General features: G+C 38.2%; 1 protein-coding gene across 1 annotated transcript in view; it reads right to left on the bottom strand.

Annotated features, from left to right (window-relative positions):
* The window catches only part of LOC110020202 (MAP3K epsilon protein kinase 1-like), a 37,434-nt gene extending 16,830 nt beyond the window's left edge, over positions 1–20,604 (bottom strand). Inside the window, exons 1-5 of the mRNA XM_020718216.1 lie at positions 20,477–20,604; positions 7,831–7,902; positions 7,619–7,725; positions 1,116–1,227; positions 122–520 (exon numbers count right to left, since the gene is read on the bottom strand). Coding sequence (XP_020573875.1) covers positions 122–520; positions 1,116–1,227; positions 7,619–7,725; positions 7,831–7,902; positions 20,477–20,599 — 813 coding nt within the window. The 5' untranslated portion in view covers positions 20,600–20,604. The remainder of the gene's footprint in view (positions 1–121; positions 521–1,115; positions 1,228–7,618; positions 7,726–7,830; positions 7,903–20,476) is intronic.

The raw sequence follows: 20,604 nt of genomic DNA, 5'->3' as shown, positions 1-20,604 counted from the left end.
CTAAATCATCTATGTTACAAGCAGCATTTGGAAATAAGTTACCAGGCTGTTTAATAAGAGCAAAGACAATAACTTTACCATTCCCTCACTGAGTGTATTCTAATTGAACCACTTGACTCACCTTCGGAGAAGCAAATTTTAGCATTCCAGCCCGAAAGGAAAATAAGCTACTTTCATCATGGCCGGAGCTTCCTTCATCATCATGCTCGGCATCTAAACCATTTTCTGCAACTCCCGCAGTGATGCTAACCAGCCCATCTGCTGAATCAGTGGAAGAGTCATTCAATATTTGTGGATCAGCTATTTTTGAATTGGCAGTTGAAACTTCTTTAACAGAAGATGAGCCCATTGGTTTCTGATGTAAAACTAAAGTTGGATCTCTAGCAGAAAGATCATCTCGCAAACAATCAACACCTTCTGAGATGACATCTTGAGTAATGTTGTTCTCTCCACTTTGATCCTCATCAGGTCCATTTATTTCCAAAGAGCTGGAATCCAAAATATTGCTTTCAGATTTTACCTACGTCACAGTAATATTGAAGAGATATTAATACACATTAAGAAAATCAAAGTTATCATTGCAAAAAACCATAAATTCACTAGAAGACATCGTTGCCTTCATTACAGGGCATTTTCACTCGCTATTTGAATTCCAACGCCATTTAAAAATCTGATGAAAAACTAAATCAGATGTTGGTGATCCGAACAAGTGATATATACTATTAAGATAAAACTTCCCCAAGTTGCCAGAGATTGAAATATCCCCATTTTTAATTTTTAAAAGGCGAGTAGTGGAAGGCATTAGGAACCCAAATGAAAGTCAAGTAATTTATTGGTTAACCACAGATCCTCGTTCCATCACATAGCATTATCAAATTCAGTAATACAAGGAAAACATATAATCACATTTGCCTTCAGGATTCCAAGGTAAGATCCAACAAAAACGGCACCTTAGCAAACAAAGCCAAAGGAATGTAGATGATAGGATCTCAACCAAAGATGCAAATAAATCAAAAAACATACAAGCAATTCAAAATGATGAGGATGTTTCTGTGCACTTATGCTAAGGAATTTCCTTTAAGCATCTGTAACAAGTATTGAAATAGTGTGCGTACTTTCTCCAAGTTGGTATCATCACCCTTCATTGTACCCTCAGTTGTGTCACCCCCACCAGATATATTCCCCAAAGAGTTGTTATCCGTAAGCGAAGCATCTTCATCTATGTTCCTGCAACAATAGAACTCCAGTGTTCAATGTATAATGGTGCATCAGTTAATAGTCCGTAACTGTCTAATCCAAATAAAACTCAAAACAGGTTTTGCTAAGATAAAAGGTTTTCATAAACAAAATATATTTGGCAACAGCTGTAGTTTAAGAGGTCTCTTAAAAAATTGTCATAAACATGAGTAAAACAAAGTACAACAGCTAAACAGATGTTTGCGTAGAAATTATTAAAAAAAATAATAAATATAAATGAAAGAGTAAAAGCATGAATATACATAACATAGCCTGTCGATCGATGTTTGGATGGAAATAGGATGACAATTTTGGAATATGATATGCAATTTATAGTACGGAAAACAATATATTTCAAATAACGTATGAACTACCTCAAATGATAACTCATGAACAAGTAAAATAAATCATCATAGCATCAAACATAAAGCTTATGAATACCTATTTAACAGGAAACCAGAGGTTTTCAGTGAAAGAAAGATGGAGAAAGTATGTGCGAGAATCCAAAAAGACAATTGATTGGGTTAAGAAAAGGGTAGGAGCGGTATCAATTAAGTTCAATTGCTCTTGAACATGTTGATAGAAATGAGACAAGTTTCCACAGAAATTAAGACAGAAATAATAGATCTATTCCGTCAGTACCAAATTAAAATGATAAAATTTCGAATACATAAAAGATAAAAACCCACAATTTGAAAGGTAGGCAATCTCTCCCAAACTTTAACCTTAAGATTCAAGTCAACAATCACACATAACCTAATCCTAACCATATTAAGCCTTATTTATACCCCATAATAGTAATTAACAAGTTTTGCAACTAACAAAGTTTTCAAATTATTTTGCGAACAACATTATAGGCACTTGACTCACATTACTCCACTCCCAAAAAGGCAACTTGTCCTCTAGATGAAAGAAACTACTATGGAATCAAGCAGTATGCCTCATATAAGATTTTATAATCTGACAATGCTTTCCATTTAATCAACACTTCTTTCTCACTTGTTGATTCCTGGTGCACTCATTTTAACTCAAGTGACCCCAAGAGAGCTTTCTTATCCTCCTCCTCAGATGTGCCCAACGTAGAAAACATAATATAGTGGTGTAACCATGATCTTGTTGTGCACAATTTCTCCTAATATTTGATCATTTGCAGCGCCCTTAGTGACTCCCTGAACTGGCCTCAATTAATCGAATGCATTGGACGAAATCAACAATTGTATTAAATATTGGACCTATTCACAGATGTTGCAGTATGTCCCTTCGTTGAATTCGTCCAAATTCAACATCAGCATACTTGTAGTTTCATACAGGTGAGGTCTCTTGATGCTCTCACTGGGAGTTTTTTCTATAAAATACTCAAAAAAATGCTTCATAATGTTAATCCAATGCATTTGAAAATGTTCTTGCATTGTAGTCATCCACTCTCCATCTGTTAGACGCAAAAATATCTCATTTTCTGCTACAAACAACATTTTATTCACCAAAATTAACATCCAAGAGAATTTTGTCACTCTCACTAAGAATAACAATGATAGTTTTTGGATCATTGCAAAGTGTTGTCAACAAGTCTTTTAAGTCGACGTGCAGCTTAAGCTCCATCTCCTTATAATTTGATCGCCTCCTCTTCTACCATAAGATTCAACCAACTCTACTAGCCTTGAATTGAAACCTTGGGGTATCTGTATGGGCTCACAGTGATAAAAGAAACCCTGGGTCTCAAGTTTATTACATGCTCGGATTTCCTCTGAGGCGACAATCTGTATGGAAATTAGAAAACTTCTGTAAATTACTGTAGGAGCGATTGAATTGGTGTCAGAATCTCTGCCAACTCCATGTCATGTGCTTCTTTCATTCTATTCAGTTTGATCAAGAATCCTAACAATGCGTTTTATATTTTCCTAACCATGGTCTTGAGTGTCACAAGATCTTACACGAACTAGGGTCACCGCGAAGCACCACCATCTTATCTCCCTTCTGAAATTCCATTGTCAAAAAAAGTTTTCAATTCATTTTAGTCTCCCTAAAGGTATGCAATTATTGCATAATCAATATCACGTAAGTGCTCCCTAAATCCAAGGGAAAAAATCTTTCATCACCTGAATGCCTTGCAATGTTCAAATCACCCCTATAAAAACTCTCTTGCTCTTCTCCATGTATCACGTCTCCATCATAACTCCAAAACTTTTTGTGTCAATCATCTCAAGCAGTAATTGTTTCACTACTTGAGCATAGATGAAGTTATGGGTGGCACCACTATCTACCGACACCACTAAATCCTGCTGCCCAATATGCCCCCAAAATTTTATAATGTGATTCGGTGTTAATTTCATCACCGAGTTCAATGAGACTTTTGTTCACATTCAAGTGAGAGTGTTCCTCCTATATCATAACCTCTTCTGTTTCTTCATCTTTTATCTTCTCGTCACACACCGAAACATTGTGAGAACTTATAAGGTTTGATCCTTGCAATGTTGCTTCGGGTAAACTTCTCCTCACACCGCAAATATAACTTTGGTTTGTTTCTCCTGAATCTATCTCAATAAGACATTTGAATGTCGCCCCTAGTCATAGCCTATTATTCCTCCCAATGGAGCCTCACTCTAGAATCACATTGTTTGAGTTTTTGGCATCGTTGCGGTTGTAGCATTTCAATAGGATGCTCCATTTGTGCTACTCTATTAGTACGTTCCACTGCATTTGTATCTTCAACCAACTGAGCTAAATCCAGAGTGTCCTCTGATCCTCACAATCTCAACAGAATAAGTGTCACTCGAATCTCTGGCTTCAACCCCTTCATGAAATTTTCTTCCAACACTATTTCTGATATTCCTCTCAAAAGGTCACATAGAATCTCAAATTTCTCCATATAATCCAAAACAAACCCTTTCTGGACCAATGCAAAAAACTGCTAGTGTAAATCCTCTTCTCGCGTGGTTCTAAAACACTCCAACAATCAGTCTTTGAATTCTCATATGTTCTAATTTACTGACATTATTCTCTTCATTGATGCCACACTAGAGCCTTACCTTCCAAACAAAGAGCCGCCACCATCAATTTTTCTTCCCCTTCAGTCCATTAACAGCAAAGTATCTCTCCACATGATAAACCCAATAATTAGCCTCATCAATTGACATCTTTAACTTCCTTATGCACGAGTATCCACAATTTCTTCGATCGAAATTCGTTCCACCCATGAAGTGGAGTTGGGTTCCTTTCCTCAACCCATAGTAATTTCTCTTCTTCCACAATTCTCGTTCATCTCATAATCAGTTCACTCGTCACCATAAGCTCCTTAATCACCTTTCACCTAAAAGGCTGCTGCAACAAAAAACATTGGCACAGTTGGATGCAGCCAACTAGATTCTCACCCAACGTGGTTCCTTCTTCTAGGCCGAAATCCTTTGAATCAATCTTCTCCAACCCCAAATCATACGTCTCGTTCTGCTTGTTGCTGCTCATTTCAGTCGTTAAGATGTAGCGCTATTCCTTCCAAATAATGCAGCTCGTTCTCTCTTGATTCATTTGCTCGATCTCTGACAATATTTGCCCTAATGCATTGTGAATCCTTCCGATTGTTGCCGCTAATGTCCGCTCTAAATGTTGTCGCTCGATCCCAAGGCAGGCAACGGTATGGTTGCATGAAACTCCATGATCTTATTCATCATTTCTTTCAGGGCATGAATCTCCCATTCATAGACGAGAACCACCCCTCCATGGACGAAAAATGCTCCTCCATTTCAAATCTGATTTGGCTTTCCTCATCCTCTAATTTCTCCTTCAAAGCATTCACTTTCTTAGTCGTCATTAATCCTAGGATGCATTTCGATCACAAAGGCAAAATCCCTGTGCGTCGCGATCCCAATGTTCGCTTTCCAACTAGCTCAAATCGCAACTGTATCGTGAGAATCGGTCACAAAGGCGACACGAAACTCTTGTACACCGTAATCATGTCGCCAACTTCCTAGCTAGCTCCAATTGCTATTGTATTGTAAGGTTTGGTCACAAAAGTGACTCAAAACTTCTGTACACCGTGATCTTGATCACGAGGTTTGGTAACAAAGGCAACACTGAACTATTGTACACCACGATCCCAACGTTAGCTTCCCAAAAATTTCAAATGCTCTAATACCAATTTGATAGAAACAGAACAAATTTCCGTAAAAATTAAGGTAAAAATAATAGATTTTATTTCACCTGTACAAAATCAAAATGATACATACCCAAATAAATAAAAGATAAACATATATTAATCGAGAGGTAGGTGATCTCTCCCAAATCCTAACCCTAAAATTCTAGACATCAATTACACAACCAAATTCTAAACATGTTAAGCCCTATTTTGCTCCCCACAATAATAACTAACAAATGACTAAATTATCATTTTAGTCTTGCGCCTAACATGAGTTTTCAATTTATTTAGCAGACGATGTAGTAAGCACCAGTCTAACACATGTCTACCTGTTGTGATGTCTCAAGTGTAAAGAGGCTTTTTCATCCAAAAAAAAGATGCCAAATTTTGCATCCGTCAAAAGCATGGGAATAGAAGAATATTCAAGGAAAGTAAATGGCGCGGGAACCTTCCCATTTGATCGGGGGAGTAAAAGTGAGTTTCGTTAGGATCAAGGGATAGACATGATCGTGTGAGGTAATAGAGTGTCAAAGTTTGACATTTTTTCTTTCTTTTACTTTCTAATTTTTTTCTCATTTCTCCATTTCTAATTAGATCATTTGCCATTATGGAGCTTGTATATATGATATATGATTGCTATTTCTAGAGACTTTTATTATTGTTAGTGTGTTTAGAAACTTTGTTCTTCATTTTATGCACTTGAGAATGTTGTATAATTTTTCTTTTGCAAATGGTGTCTGTAATAGGGTTCGGGTCTAACCCAAAACTGTTAGGCTCGAACCCAACCAAATATTAAACGTGTCCAAATCCAACCCAAACCCAACCCTCCATCAACATGTTGAACATAACCCGACCCGTAAAACCCGTTTAACATAAGATATAATAGCTATTTGAGATAATTTTGGGCGGAATTCGGATCAATTTCAGTTTGACAGGTCGATTTTGAGTTGACGGGTCAGTTTTAACCTGACATGAAAAATTAACCTGAGCCCGATACGAAAAATTAATTGGGTGAAGCCAAACCTAAGTATTTCGAGTAGATTTTGGGTCACATTGACGTGTTAGGTTAAATTTTGACATTTCTAGTCTATAGCTTGCTCAAAAACACATGGCGGATCTCCTGGCCCTCATACTTCATTGATTCACCATTTGACTACTAAATTCAATTCAAATAGTTGTCAAATGCACCATATCTACTTTCCATTAGCAGATTTAGCTTCTTATCCCCTTCTAATGGCGTTGATACCCCATACTATCACTTCCTTCCTATTCCACCACCACCTCCAAGCTACATTTATTTCACAAACATCTTCTAGGAGCCCTAGTACGGTATCATCTGATATTAGAGCCCAGAAAACTCTAAAATTTTCAAGGATTTTGAAAGAACGAGACACAATTCTTCCAAGGAAAACCCTCAATGAGCTGTTCAGGAAAAGATTATGGAGAAAATGCTCCAATTGCAGTGAATGCTCACTGATTTTGAAAGAATGCGGCATGGGAAAGTAAGACCGTTCATTATTAACGTGGTACAATCCATCCATCATACATAGATACATACAAACATACATAACTTGCATTAAGATGATCTCATGGAAATAAAAAATGCCAGAAGCCTACATTCAAATTCGTAACATTTAGGTTCTCTGTATATCCACCGCATAGGTACACAACAAAAGCATGGCCTTAATCCACCGCAGGATGAATATTCCCAAAGGTTCAAGTAGAACAGAAATGTTTTAATTAAAAAAGATTCACAAACAAGCCATTATAGTACAATATAAAGCATCACGTTTTCCTGATAGAAATAGAAAGCTTTCATTACAGGAAAAAAAAAGGGTAGAAGTTCCAAGTCTGATAACGTCAAAGCATCCTCCGTTGTAGCAGCTACTTTAGATATTTCTTATTTTCTGGACTCAAGAACGAGTTGTTAATAACAAGGAAGAGGAGAAAGCAGACAATACATAGAAGCCATTGTTTTTACTTTTTTCCAGGTTGGGTGAGCACTTGAACCTAACCCCTGAATTCTTCACCTTGTTTCCAAAAAATGGGCAGCACATTTGAACCCATAGAAGTCATTGTTATGTTTTGAGGAATAGAAAGAGATTGCAGCATAATCAGCCAAAAACAAAATATAGCAGCAGTAACAACAAAGAATAAAAATATGCTCACCCCACATTTTTTTATCCAATAAAAATTGAAATTCAATGAGGAATATTTCTTGCAACTAGCTTCCAATATTTTGCAGAAACTTACTTTAGTGATCCACCTATTTCACGGAGAGAAGAATGCAGAGCACGTCTCGAGTTCTGAATCCATGGATGTTGTAGCAACGTTCTTGCATCTGGTCTTTGCAAAGCATCCTAAAAGCAGGGTGACAAAGTAAAAAGATTAAGTCTTAAAAGCAGGAGATATATCATTAAAAATTAAGGAAAAATTGAATTATAAATAGCCTTTTTTATGCTTACTTTTTTAAAACATTGCCGTAGAAAGTCAGTAATATCAGCAGATAGACCCTCAGGTATTGGAGGATGTGGATCCTAAGAAAACCAAAATCAAGAGCATATCACCAGAAAGGAAACTTTCTACAGAGAACTAGGAGATCCCAGCAAACAAATTTCATTAAAGAAACAAAATAAGGAATTCAAAACAAAAGCACAAAGTCATAAAAATGTGAAAAAGAAAAGGCAGTCAGTAATGGATGATCATACAAATCAGAGACTAAGATTGACAGGGATAAGGAGAACACACTGCATAGCTCTTAACATAATCAAACAAAAAAGAAAGAATCCAACAAGCAACAAAAAATTCTAAGAAGAAAAACCCAAGCAATAACAATAAATATTGAAACTAACATAGAAAAACCAGAAAAATCCAAGTAACAGACTTTTTCTGCGTCATCAAATTTTTTTATAAATCACGTTGGTACAAGAAAAGTTCCTCCCAGACGAGCGCAATTTTAAAGCAGAGCATGAACCTAAAGCAATCACAAATGACTTAACAAAAGTTAAATTTGGTGAGAAATCAAAAAATGGCTCAACTAACCCAGTCTAACAGGTCAAACAAAGTTCACACAAGCTTAAATTGATTGTATTGAAGCCTGAAAAGGCTAAAACAAGCAAAAGCAGCTGGATCTTATCGCCTTTTTTTTTTTTATCAGCTTGTGCCATACAGAGAAGAAGAAAGCCCAACCATTGATAGAGATATAAGCCTGAGAAAGGACAAAGGCATGGCATGAAAACATTTATTTCATGAATTCAATTTTGCACAAATTTCATCAAAGTGGTTTGTTATAAACCCTTTAAGGTTCCATAGAGTATAAGGTCACAGAGCTATATTTAGCTTAAAGTCTCATAAATAGGTTAAGGAATCCCTGCTCTTTAATAGTCTATTGAATCCACTCTATCAATGATACCGAAACTAGTAGGAAAAATAGTAAAAACACAAAAACAAACTTTCATTAATATTAAAATAATGGTTACAACATGACACAAATGAGAAATAACAACACAAAACATAAAATAACATTAGCAAACACCTCTTAAGTGTAATCAAATGATGATGGAGGCCAGTGAGGTGGGTTAGGATGGCTAGCGGCCGTGGTGGCAGTAATGGGGAAAGTGCATAATTGCAGAGACATCAATTATGAAGGCTCATAGGTGACCGGCGGCAGACGGAGGGGTGGTCGGAAGGTGTTGGATGGCAAGGCAGCGGTAGTAAGGTGAAGAATTGCCGGTTGGGAGTGCTGGAAAGAAGGGAGGATGACTGTACAACAAGGTAAAACTGCATGTATGGGGGGGTTGAGTGCAAGAAACGAAGAAGGGGAGAGGCCGACCGCTAAGCAGAGGGGAGGAGATAGATTAGGGAAGATGAAAGAAAATGATATATCACCGTCTCGAAGTAGAATACTGTCGGAGCACAACCACCTCCTCAGATATAGCCCTAGAACAGGGAAAATGACCCTACGCAGAAGATCTGAGAACAAAAATAGCAAGAACTGACTCCCAAAAACTAAGGACGACCATTTATAGACTTCCACTAGACAAAGGGAACTTCTACACCAAAGTGGTCGAAAGGCAAGAAAAATTTACAAAATACTTCACAGGTGCGGTAGCTTGCGAGGCTCCTTCCTAGATGATTATAGTTTGTGATCCCGCCTCTTCCCACCTTCGCGAGATCTTTCTTGTTGTCGTGCGATGGTTCGTGGCCCCTCAGCTTTGCACCTCTTTCCACCTTCGCAAGAGATCGAAAGATTCTTCTCCCGCCCCCGATGGTTCCCGGGGTGGCCTCTGAGGCAATTAACGCTCATGTCCGGGTGATGTTTTAGCGCCAGTATTAAGGTGTTGTTAGTGCCCTGCGCTAGGGGTGCAATTAGTGCCTATGTCAGTCTCTCAAAGCTAGGGAGCTTCGACTTCATAGGTCGAAGCTTCCGCTTTGTTGTCAGCCACCCTTGAATTTCACTAGAGACTGTACTGTCTCCTGGGATACCTAAATGTCTAAAACATATACTGTTGAATTTTCACAAAGTAGCTCATTGTCGGTTCAGTCTTGTGTGTTGTGAGAGTGGTTTGAAACCTCCTGCCCTGTGGTGGAGTTGGTGATACGATATCGACTGTGAGGCTTTGAAATCTTCTCTATCGTATTTGTCTCATGTTAAGAGCCGCTATCTTGGTCCACTAATTCTATGTCGCCACTAAATTTAGTTCCACTGATGTTGCTCTACTGATAAGGGATCCTGTGACCTCGGGCTCCGTCGAAGGAAGTAGGGTACTGCATCCGTCATGTTGAGTCCTCCGGTCAAACTGTCACAGTCATCCCAACAAAAGATGACAGACATCCATGAGAACCACGTAGCACCACACTTGGTCCTGTAGCTTACCTTCGATTGAAAACTGTACCAAGCATTTTCGGTTGATGTTAATCTGATTCACCTTCAACCACGTCAGTGAATACAACTGGGAATTCCTTTGAGTCGCAAGTATCAATTTTTCTACTATTTGTGTCGATGTCACATTCTTGCTGCTCTGTTGTCGATGACGAGGCTCCATACATTTTTTTTTACTGTGCAGCAAGTATAAAACATATTTTGGTGAAGCCACTGTGAATCTCTCATGTCCTCGATTTGCAGGATCCATCAAATCACGAGTGCTTCTGCTTCGTTTGGTGGGAGTTGATACTCCCCGCCTTATTTCTTAGCTTTCTCCTCGTCTCTCATCTCTTCCACAACACCTTGATCTGTGAGAGTGACTACCCTGCTTGTGGGACGACTGAAGACTATGTGGCTGTAGACGTTGCGTCAATAACACTCATAGTCGGTAACGTGTGAGAGGACTACCCTTTTCCAATTTCTTCCCGCTTTGATCCAAAGTGTCATTCCCTTATCCGACCTTGCCTATATCTCCCACGATACCCTTGTCAGACGTTGTAACTGTAGGTGATTGTCTGTATGAAGGTTGCTGCCAGAAGGATGATTTTTGCCTGCTCAGCTTCAGTTGTCTTTTCAACTTCAAGGCTAATGTCTGGACATTTCCCAGCGTCCAGTATAGTTGCAATTGCACCACATTGCTAATGACAAGCTTCAGTCCCACAAGATAGCAAGCTACTATATGCTCTTCCAACTCTGTCAGTTCGCACTTTAGCCGTAAGTGATTATATTGGGCTGTGAATTCCTCCACTGAAAGAGCCCTCTGCTGCAAGTTGCAAATTTTCAGAAAGATATTCTAACAATAATGGGATGGGAGGAACTTTTTCTACATTGCATTCCTCTTCTCCCACTTAGTTATCTTCTCAATGCCTTCTCTTTTCCTCTACTTTTGTAGACTTTCCCACCATTAGGAGGAGTTTTTCTTTAGTTCATTGACAGCTAGCTTGACTCTTTTGTCCTCTGGTACATCTTTATATTTGAAAATCAGTTCGACTGATTGCAGCCAGTCGATAAACTTATCGGGGTCTATACCTCCCTCAAATTCTGGGATGTTCATCTTGATGCCAAAGTCCTGTTGACCTCCATAAGGGGCCTCTTATCTTGGCTTCCTTTGATATTGGATACCAAAATGACGTGTTTGATATTCCTCGTCACTGTTATCTTTCATGTGGAACAGATTCAGATCTTCGTACCCATCTTCTCAATGACTCTCCCAAACTCGGTCGAAGGTAACCTCTTCATGGTTTCTGTCATCCAGCTCTGCTAGTCTCCGTTGCAAACAATGGACTTCTCGTTGAATCTCTTCCCGGGTATGTATCTCTTCATGGTGGCATGGTTAGGGTGAGAATTAGAAGGATAAAAAATTGATGGAGGTGGATTGGATAGAGGCAGGTGCGAGAAAACTCTAGGATGGAACTAGGGTTTGACTAACTTTGATACCAAATGATACCAAGACAAATAGAAAAAATAGTAGAAACATAAAAGCAAACTTTCATTAATATTAAAATAGGGTTGCAACATATCACAAACGGGAAATAATAATAGAAAACATAAAATGACATAAGCAAACACCTCTCAAGTGTATTTCGAAGGTGATGGAGGCCAACTAGGTGGGTTACGATGGCAAGCGGACGTGGTGGTAGCGAGAGGGAATGTGTAGAATTGCAGAGAGAGCAAATATGGAGGGACGGTTGGAAGGCACTGGACAGTAAAGGCAATGGTAGTGGGGTGAGGGACAGTCGGTTGGGAGTGCTGGGAAGGAGGGAGGATGGCTGGACAACAAAGTAAAGTTGCAGGTATGGAGCGGTTGAGTGAAGAAAATGAAGGAGAGAGGAGGAGACGATTTGGGGAAAATGAAAGAAAAGGATACAATACTATCTCAGAGAAGGATACAGTCAGAGCACCACCATCTCCTCGGATATAGCCCTAGAACAGGGAAAAGAACTCCACACAGGAGATCTAAAAACAAACACAATAAGAACTGACTCCCACACACAAAGGACAGCAATTTATACACTCCCACGAGACAAACAAAACTTCTACACAAAAATAAGGGGAAGGGAAGGCGAGAAGAATCTAGAAAATACTTCACGGGTGTGGTAGTTTGCGAAGCTCCTTCCTGAATCGCGATAGTTTGTGATCCCGCCTCTTCCCCCCCTTTGCGAAATCTTTCCTGCTATCGCGCAATGGTTCGCGGTCCCCTCAGCTTTTCGCCTCTTACCGCCTTCAAGAGAGATTGCAGGATTCTTCTCCCACCCACGATGGTTCCCAGGGTGCCCCCTACGGCAATTAGCACTTGTGCCTAAGCACTGTTTTAGCGCTCGCATTAGGGCGTTGTTAGCGCCCCGCGTTAATCAATAATCAGATAGAACTTAAAAACCAAAGGGTTTGAGAATGATGCTTATTGATCAAAGATAGCAAAACAAGATCTTGATAAGGTTATCTCCATCCCCACAACTATTTCATGCTTGCTAAATATAAGCCTAAAAATAAGCCTACGCAAAATCCCTATATGAGAGTTCAGGGATCGCCACTTCATGATTGTCACTGAAGAAGTTAGCAGTAATAGGTACTCAGACAGAGACAGGTGCTATCGTGCCTAATGCTGCATTTTTACAGGCCATGAGAGAGGCATCAATGAGACGAGTCTTAGTGACATTAGAGTGCAATGAGACAGAGGAGCTGATATCCCAAGTAGTGTGACCTCTATTAGAGGTGTTTCAGAATGTTCTGAATGACAATTTGCCACCAAGATTGCCACACTTACTAGAGAAGCAACCTCTTATAGACCTCATCCAAGGCTCAATGCTCCCCAACTGATTAACTTGCTAGATGCAACTAGAAAAGTATGAGGAGCTGGAAAAGCAGGTTGAGGATTTAATGGGTCAGGAACTAGTTCGTAAGAGCACTAGTCTGTGTCATACATGCTTTGAATGTGCCCAAAAAGGATAAATCAATTCACACGTGCATTGATAGTAGGGTCATGAACAAGATCACCATCAAATACTAGTTTTCCATTCCAAGATTGGATCATTTACTTGATCAATTACATGGAGCTAGTGTCTTCTCCAAAATTGATTTGCGCAATAGTTCTCCTAGATCAAATGAGACCAAAATATGAGTAGCATATAACTTATAAAACATGAAATAGATTGTATGAGTGGACAATCATGTCTTTTGGGTTGTCTGCACCGAGCATTTTTATTCGGCTAATTGTTGAGCATCTATATACGCTTGAGGATGATACTTCGATCATTCCGGCAAAGATTTATGATTTGGCGGACCAGGTATCCCAAATGGATTGTCAGAGTAAAAGCCAATTCGATCAAACGCCAATTTTCAGGCTGCCCAATTGGAGATTTATTGGAGGAGCTAGTGATTGGGAAGACTAGACCATATTATTTTTCCTACTTACTCTCCTTATACGCCTTATGAGAACACATGCGGGCCAATGGAGGAAGACGAAGAAGAAGAGGAAGAAGGAGAAGCAGCAGGGATGAGTGATTTGGCTGCTCCTTAGGTGTTTCAGTTATTTCCCTCACTGTTGTTGCAGTTTGTTATTCTAATTCTGTTGACTTAATGTTATGTTATGTTACTGTGATTTGCAGTGTTGTGATTTGGACTGTTTAGTAATGCATATTTGTTTAATTTTATATTTGGACATTAATGGTTGTTAAGCAGTGTGGACATTTTTGTTGAAGTTTAAATTAATTTGTTTTTGTATTTCTATTTGTTCTTATTATTACTATTGTTTATATACTTGTTGAATTGTTGGCTTGAACAGGTGTTACAGGCTATTGTTGTTATAATTCTTTGTGGTTCATCATGATTTACTTTTGTAATTGCATATGATAAAATTTGGGGGGAAAATTATGTCGTGTTAAATTATTTGTCCTTTGTAAACAAGTATTAGCGTTTGATTTTTGTTGACATAAGTGAAGTGATTATGAATTTGGAACTATAATAATCTTAAAAAAAAAAAGAGAAAACATAGTTAAATGACATTTGGACTCTATTTGAATTCAACTAAAATAGTTGTAGATTGATCTTTGAAATTCAACTAATGCTTATTTAATCAACATATTTAATTTTAAGAAGATTTGATTATTTGGTCAGTTAATTACAGTTAGATAAGTATCTTTTGGAAATATAGTCTCCATTTAATTTGAATTCTATGTTAATAATTTGTAACTTGTAAATCTTAAATAGAAAGGAATATTTAAGTATTTTAATTTAGGGAGATTGTAGTAGAATTCAAAATCATAAAAAAACTAATCTAGATATAGTAAAACTCGACTATCTATGAAAAAAGGGACTATCTAAAAGAAATGGGATTAAAAATAATCATCCTAATGAAAGAAAGAGAATGAAAAAGAACGGTTATGAATGAAAAAAATCGAGAAGCTTCACAAAAATTGATTTTGCTACTATATTTATTCATTCCTATTATGTTCAACAAGATCAAACGTTTAAGTTTTGTTGTTGCTTGAGAACAAGTAACTAACAAGTTTGGGAGATTTTGATGTGTTCTTAAATTTCGTATTAAATGTTTGAAAATGTTCGCATATTATATGAAAATGTTATGTCTTGAGGAAGATTTTTTAGTTGTTTTGCAGGTTATAGCAAAAAGATGATCAAACGGGACTTGAAAAGATTGAAAGGGTGAAGTGTGGAAAGGTGGCACCATACCTTGATACACCTAGGCGCTAGTCCCCATCCACGAGAGCAAAATTCCAAAGAGTATGGAAAGGTGGCGATGCCTAAGCGGCGCTAAGCTGCTACATATTGGAGCTTAGGCGCCGCGATACCAACGCATAAGCGCCAAAAGATCAGGAAATCAGGCTAAGTGATTGGAGCCTAGGCGTCTACCATGGGAGCCCGAACCCAAATTTGACAGTTTGGAGCAGTTCAGAATTTGAGTTGATGCAAGGAAATTTAAAAAAAACTGAAGACGAATTTCTTAGGGCATTTTTCTTATTTTCTTCTGCCAAAAATTCTTGAGGTAGGAACCAGAAGGGAGAAGTTAAAAAAAGTTCAATCAAGTATAGAGAAGTGAGGATTGAGGGACTCTGTGAGATTGTGTACTTGTATCTTCAACCTTTTCAGGAGTGAAGAAAGGGAGAGAAATTCTAGAATTTTTAATTAGTGCTTTTGGATTTATCTTTGTAAAACTTTTGTACTTTGATTCTTCTTTCAATCATATGATTTGGTTTATGTGTTCAAGCATGCTTTGTGAGCAATTGCACTTTGTTCCTTGGGATGGGGATATATGATAGATGTATGTGAGAGTTTCTTTATGTGATTATTGTAGATAGTAATTAACCATTTTTGCTTCATGAACATTTCCCTTAGGTTGTGTGATTTGTTAAAATCCATTGTGAATTACGAGTCTCGGAAGATATCATAATAGAATCAACTAAGTTAATCACGTTAGCATGAAGGAATAGGGATATATCCTTTAGGATAATGCAAACATTGGGGAGAATGTTATGATTGGGTTAAAGATTAGAATTAGGGAAATAATCAACATCTTAACCTAATCTTCTTATTCCGCCAGAAGAGGAAAAAGAGAAAATTTGCTCCTGTTTGCCATCTGTTTATTTTGTGAAGTTTTCACATACACTTTCTTATTGAACATTTCAAAGAGAAAATCTTCTTTCATACTTCAACAACTTTTCATTTTCATTACTGATAACTTAGGATACTTGTGTAGGATTTTAATTAAACCAAAATTTCAGGCTTAGGCTGAAAATAGCAGGCTATAACTTTTCTTCATTAAGTTTTCCTCGTTCTCTGTGGGATTGACAACTAGACTCAAACCTAGTATTATTGATACGCCATGTATCTTGTGTGAGTAGTCCGTGCTTCGCAGCACTTGGTGCGTGTTTCTTAGCTTTCATTGGAAAGTTTATGGTTGTGTACTTGATGACATATTGGTATACAGTCGTTTAGAAGAGGAAAACTTGTAGCATGCATTTTAAGTTCTTCAAACATAACAATTGTACGACCAACTAGAAGATGTGTTTTTTTTACACCACAGAGATGCTTCCTAGGATACATTGTTTCAATTGCCTATATCGAGATTTGACAAAATGAAAGTCAATGTTATTGTGGACTGGCCCAAACTGCAGTCGTTTACTCAGGAACGTCAGTCTCATGGATTGACATCCTTTTAGAGGAAATTTATCAAAAAATTTATCTCAATTGCGACATCTTTGACGGAGGGGCTCAAGTTAGATTCACGTGGTGAGATGATGTACAAGCCATCTTTGAAGCTTTGAAGAAATAGGTTACTCGAACACCAATCCCAGCTTCTCTAAATTTTAATCAAGTGTTTAAGGCATAGTGTGATGCCTCTAATATTAGATTTAGAGCATTGTGGAGTAAAGGCGGGAACCATATTTTCATTTTTTATGAAAAGCTAAATTAGTCCATAAGAAAGTATTATACTAATGAAAAGTTGTATGCTATAGTGAGAACAACTTCAGTTATTATCTGTTGGCGGACACCTACATAGACCACGAGGCCTTAAGATACGTGAACAGTCGGATAAAGCTAATTCACGTTAGATTCATGTCGACCCTCTTTTCTTCCATTTTGGTGCCCAAGCACAGTGCCAGGAGTCGGAACAAAGCAGATGCATTGAGCTGTCATCACTTGCAGATCACTAACATGCAGCAAAGGTAATTGGATTTTAAATGTTAAAGGGTATGTATTTCACTGACAAGGATTTCCAAGAGATTTGGGATCGCTGCCAAGACAGACTATATGAACAATTTCACGGGTCATATGGCTACTTCTTCTACCAAAATAGATTGTACATTCCCAAGAGTTTACTCAGAGATATTATCTTACAAGAGTGTCACAATAAAGGCAAGACAGAACAGTTTGGCAGAGACCTATCTTTTTTCTTAGTGAAAGAAAATTTCTACTGGTCCAGATTAGTAGATGTGGAGAGACATGACATACAGTTTAGGATATACTATTTGGCTAAAACTGGATGATAGAATACAGGTCTATACACCCTCATTCCTATTTCATAGGCACCCTGATTGGATATAAAAATGGATTTTATGGTAAGCTTGCCCTGCACACAATTTTGCCAAAAATTATGAAAATTTCTATTTTGGAGGACTCTAGGGCACCAAATTCTGGTTCAATTCAACAACTCACCCTTCAGGCAGATAAATAGACAGAAGTGGTAATCCATGGCTTGAGTAATCTTCTCAAGTGTTTTGTGGGAGAAAAAAATTAAATAGCTGGAGCAAATTGAGTTTTCCTACAACCAATCTATCAATCAGTCCATAAGGGTGAAATTCTCTCACTCAATTGGAGCTAGTGTCGATAGTTCCAACTATTTAGCACTAATGCAAAAGTAAGAATTTGAAAGATTCACACCTTACATAAGCAAGTGAGGACACAAATTGCTACACAAAATGCTAAATATCAGAACAAGTTCAGAAAAGCTCAAGTTTTTAAAGAATACGACTTAGTATGGATCAAATTGAAGGAGAGTTTCTTACCCTAACCAATCTTGATTGTTCCACTTTCTTAAGGTATTACCTATGAATATTTATTCCTCCAATCTTTTAGAATTCCATACCTCCCTGCTAATCCTGCTTAATCTCATACTTTTTACCTTTCTAGTTTTCCCTATATTAGATTATTCCTTCTTAAAGAATCAAGTACCATAAATCTATCATAAATTGTAATACGTTAATACATGCATGCATATATATATATATATATATATCTCTTTAACACAAACACAGAGCATTTATGTTTCCACTGGAGATAATATATTAAAAAGAAAAGATACAAATAGGTTGTGTGAGTTGGCCCAAATAGGTACCCAACCCACGGAAAATATTTGTGTACGTCGGGAGGTTATTCAGAGAGTATAGGGGGGTTATATCCGCGTTATACCCCCCTGTAACTTCCATATAACCTACATATAACCTATCCCTATAACCTACATATAACCTACATGTAACCTACAAATAAGTTTCACGCTTCTGTAATTCCGGTAGGTACATGTAAGTTACAAGGAGGTTACAGGGGGTATAACGCGGATGTAACCCCCCTGTACCCTCTGAATAACTTCCGACGTGCGCAGCGTTACGTATGTCTTATGTATGCAAATCTTTTTCCCAACCCATACGGTACAAGACACACAAAAAAGTTAAAAATGGTACATAAAAACAAAAAAAGCCCAAAACCACTAGGAAGCAGAAAAAGTGAGGGATTATCCCAATTTAATCTTGTCTATGCCTCTAGTTTTCGGAAGGGATCTAGCTAACAAGTTGGTAAGGTGCGTACCATTACACGAAGTAACCAAATTATCATTCATAAGATTCCTGAGCTCAAGTAAATCTTCATTCTTTTTCTTCCTCATGGAAGTGTAAACCTATCATTCTTCATCCGAAGAATCATTCATCCGAAGAACATTCTTCATCCGAAGAATCAGACTGATGAGGTGGTAGAGCTGTAGTAGAAGGATTACCAACCGTTGTACCCACAAAGGTTCTAGTATATGTGAAGTATGAATTGCCTCTACACCGAATACTTCCTGAAGATGAGGAGCTGCGAGGTTCTCCTAATTATTGGTTTGAACACTATCCTTTATAGGTAATAATCCTTTCGTGTTGTTTTCAATAGAGTTTGAAGGTGTAGGCTGCCCAGCAGAGCCATCCAACATCACATCAATCGCAGTAACAACAGTGTCAGGGGCAACAGACACCTCCTATCTTGTGGTAGTGTCCTCTACTGGTGGAACTAATATGTCTAGAGCAGTGGGGTTAAACTCATCCTTATTCTCTTGAACCTTAGATTTCAAATTAGGGTAGAGCTTGTGGCATTTATTAAGGGTATGCCCAAACATCTTACAGTGAGTACAATAAGGAGGTCTGTGTTCCATAACGATTTGTTGCCAATATCCATTATGAGTTGTGCCCAATCAGACATCAGTAACATCAGGTAAAGTAATATCTCTTTCCACATGTATTCGGGCCACAAAAGGTCTAGTTAAATTGAAAGTGGGTAGATCTAGCTTCAAAGGGTCCCCAAGGATGACCCCAATAGAGTAGAGAACCTGATGAAGAAAAAAGTGCAGCTTGAGACCAGGTAGACAAAACCATACCAATACAGTGAGAGTTTCATGATTTGGGTCGAAATCAGGAGACCACTTGAGTAACTTCATTGACTTGTCTGTAATATTAAGAAATTTCTTGGAGAAAATCCGTGTTCCCTCTTCAGCCACGATTAGTTGAATCAACACAAGTCTCTCATCAATGGATCTCACTTTCCACTTGCCTACTAATTTAAGATCAGCAACGCTCTTTCTGATAACTTCCATAGGTGGGTGTTCCCATTGAAATTTTTCAATAAGAGCAAATTTGAATTTCTCTGTCATTGTTGAAATTTCTAAGCCGGAGAAAAAGGTTGTTGTTTTCCCAATTTTCCCGCTTCCCTTCTTAACAAAGGACAATCACTTGTACAATCACGACAATCCTTATAGCTTGAGGGGAAGATAACTGCAAACTCCACCTAAAGGTTACACACCACGTGCTCAAAGGAGAATTTGTTAGGCTCAACCAAAGAAGAAGGGAGCGCCATCAGAGCACTGTCGGCGTTGTTGTCGGGCAGGGAGAGGCGCAGCGTCGAAACAGGCCACCGAATCAAAAGCGAGCTGCAACAGAAACATAAGAGCGAAGTTGTCGGGTAGAGAGAGGCACAACGTCGAAACAGGGAGCGACGCAGACGCAACAGACGTCGACGCAGATGCGAGCTGCAACAGAGGCAGTCACAAACGAGTTGTTGACATCGAAGAGACGCAGTAACGTCGGGACAAACCGAGTCGACGAAACTGTGGAAGCGAAGGAGAGACATGATCAAATGAGAACCCTAACAGAGCTCTCGACCGCAGCCAACATCGTGGAGCCACGAAAGCTACCGGCGGTGATGTATGAATATATATATATATACATATATATATATATTTTCTTTCTTTCTTTTTTAAAAGAGAGAGACTCTTTCATTACGATTCAGACCACACTTCTAAATAAATACAACATAGGAAGAGAAGAAAGTAAAATAAAAAAGGAAGCATCCCTTACCACTGTGAAATATTAAAACCATATATTAATATAAAGATAAATTTATGAATTTGCAGTAGAGTTTTTGGCGTGAACCTGCACAATACGAAAAAGTGCAGGCATGGGCTGAAGATCATAATATGGCGGAACACATGTGAGCAATTCAATAACAGTGCAGCCAACACTCCATATATCTGATGCAGCACAGACCCCAGACATTTCAA

The sequence above is a fragment of the Phalaenopsis equestris genome, unplaced genomic scaffold (genome assembly GCF_001263595.1).
Source record: "Phalaenopsis equestris unplaced genomic scaffold, ASM126359v1 Scaffold000094, whole genome shotgun sequence".
NCBI classification, from domain to species: Eukaryota; Viridiplantae; Streptophyta; class Magnoliopsida; order Asparagales; family Orchidaceae; genus Phalaenopsis; species Phalaenopsis equestris.
Note: the sequence above shows the minus strand (reverse complement) of the source record. Positions and strands in the feature narration are given on the sequence as shown.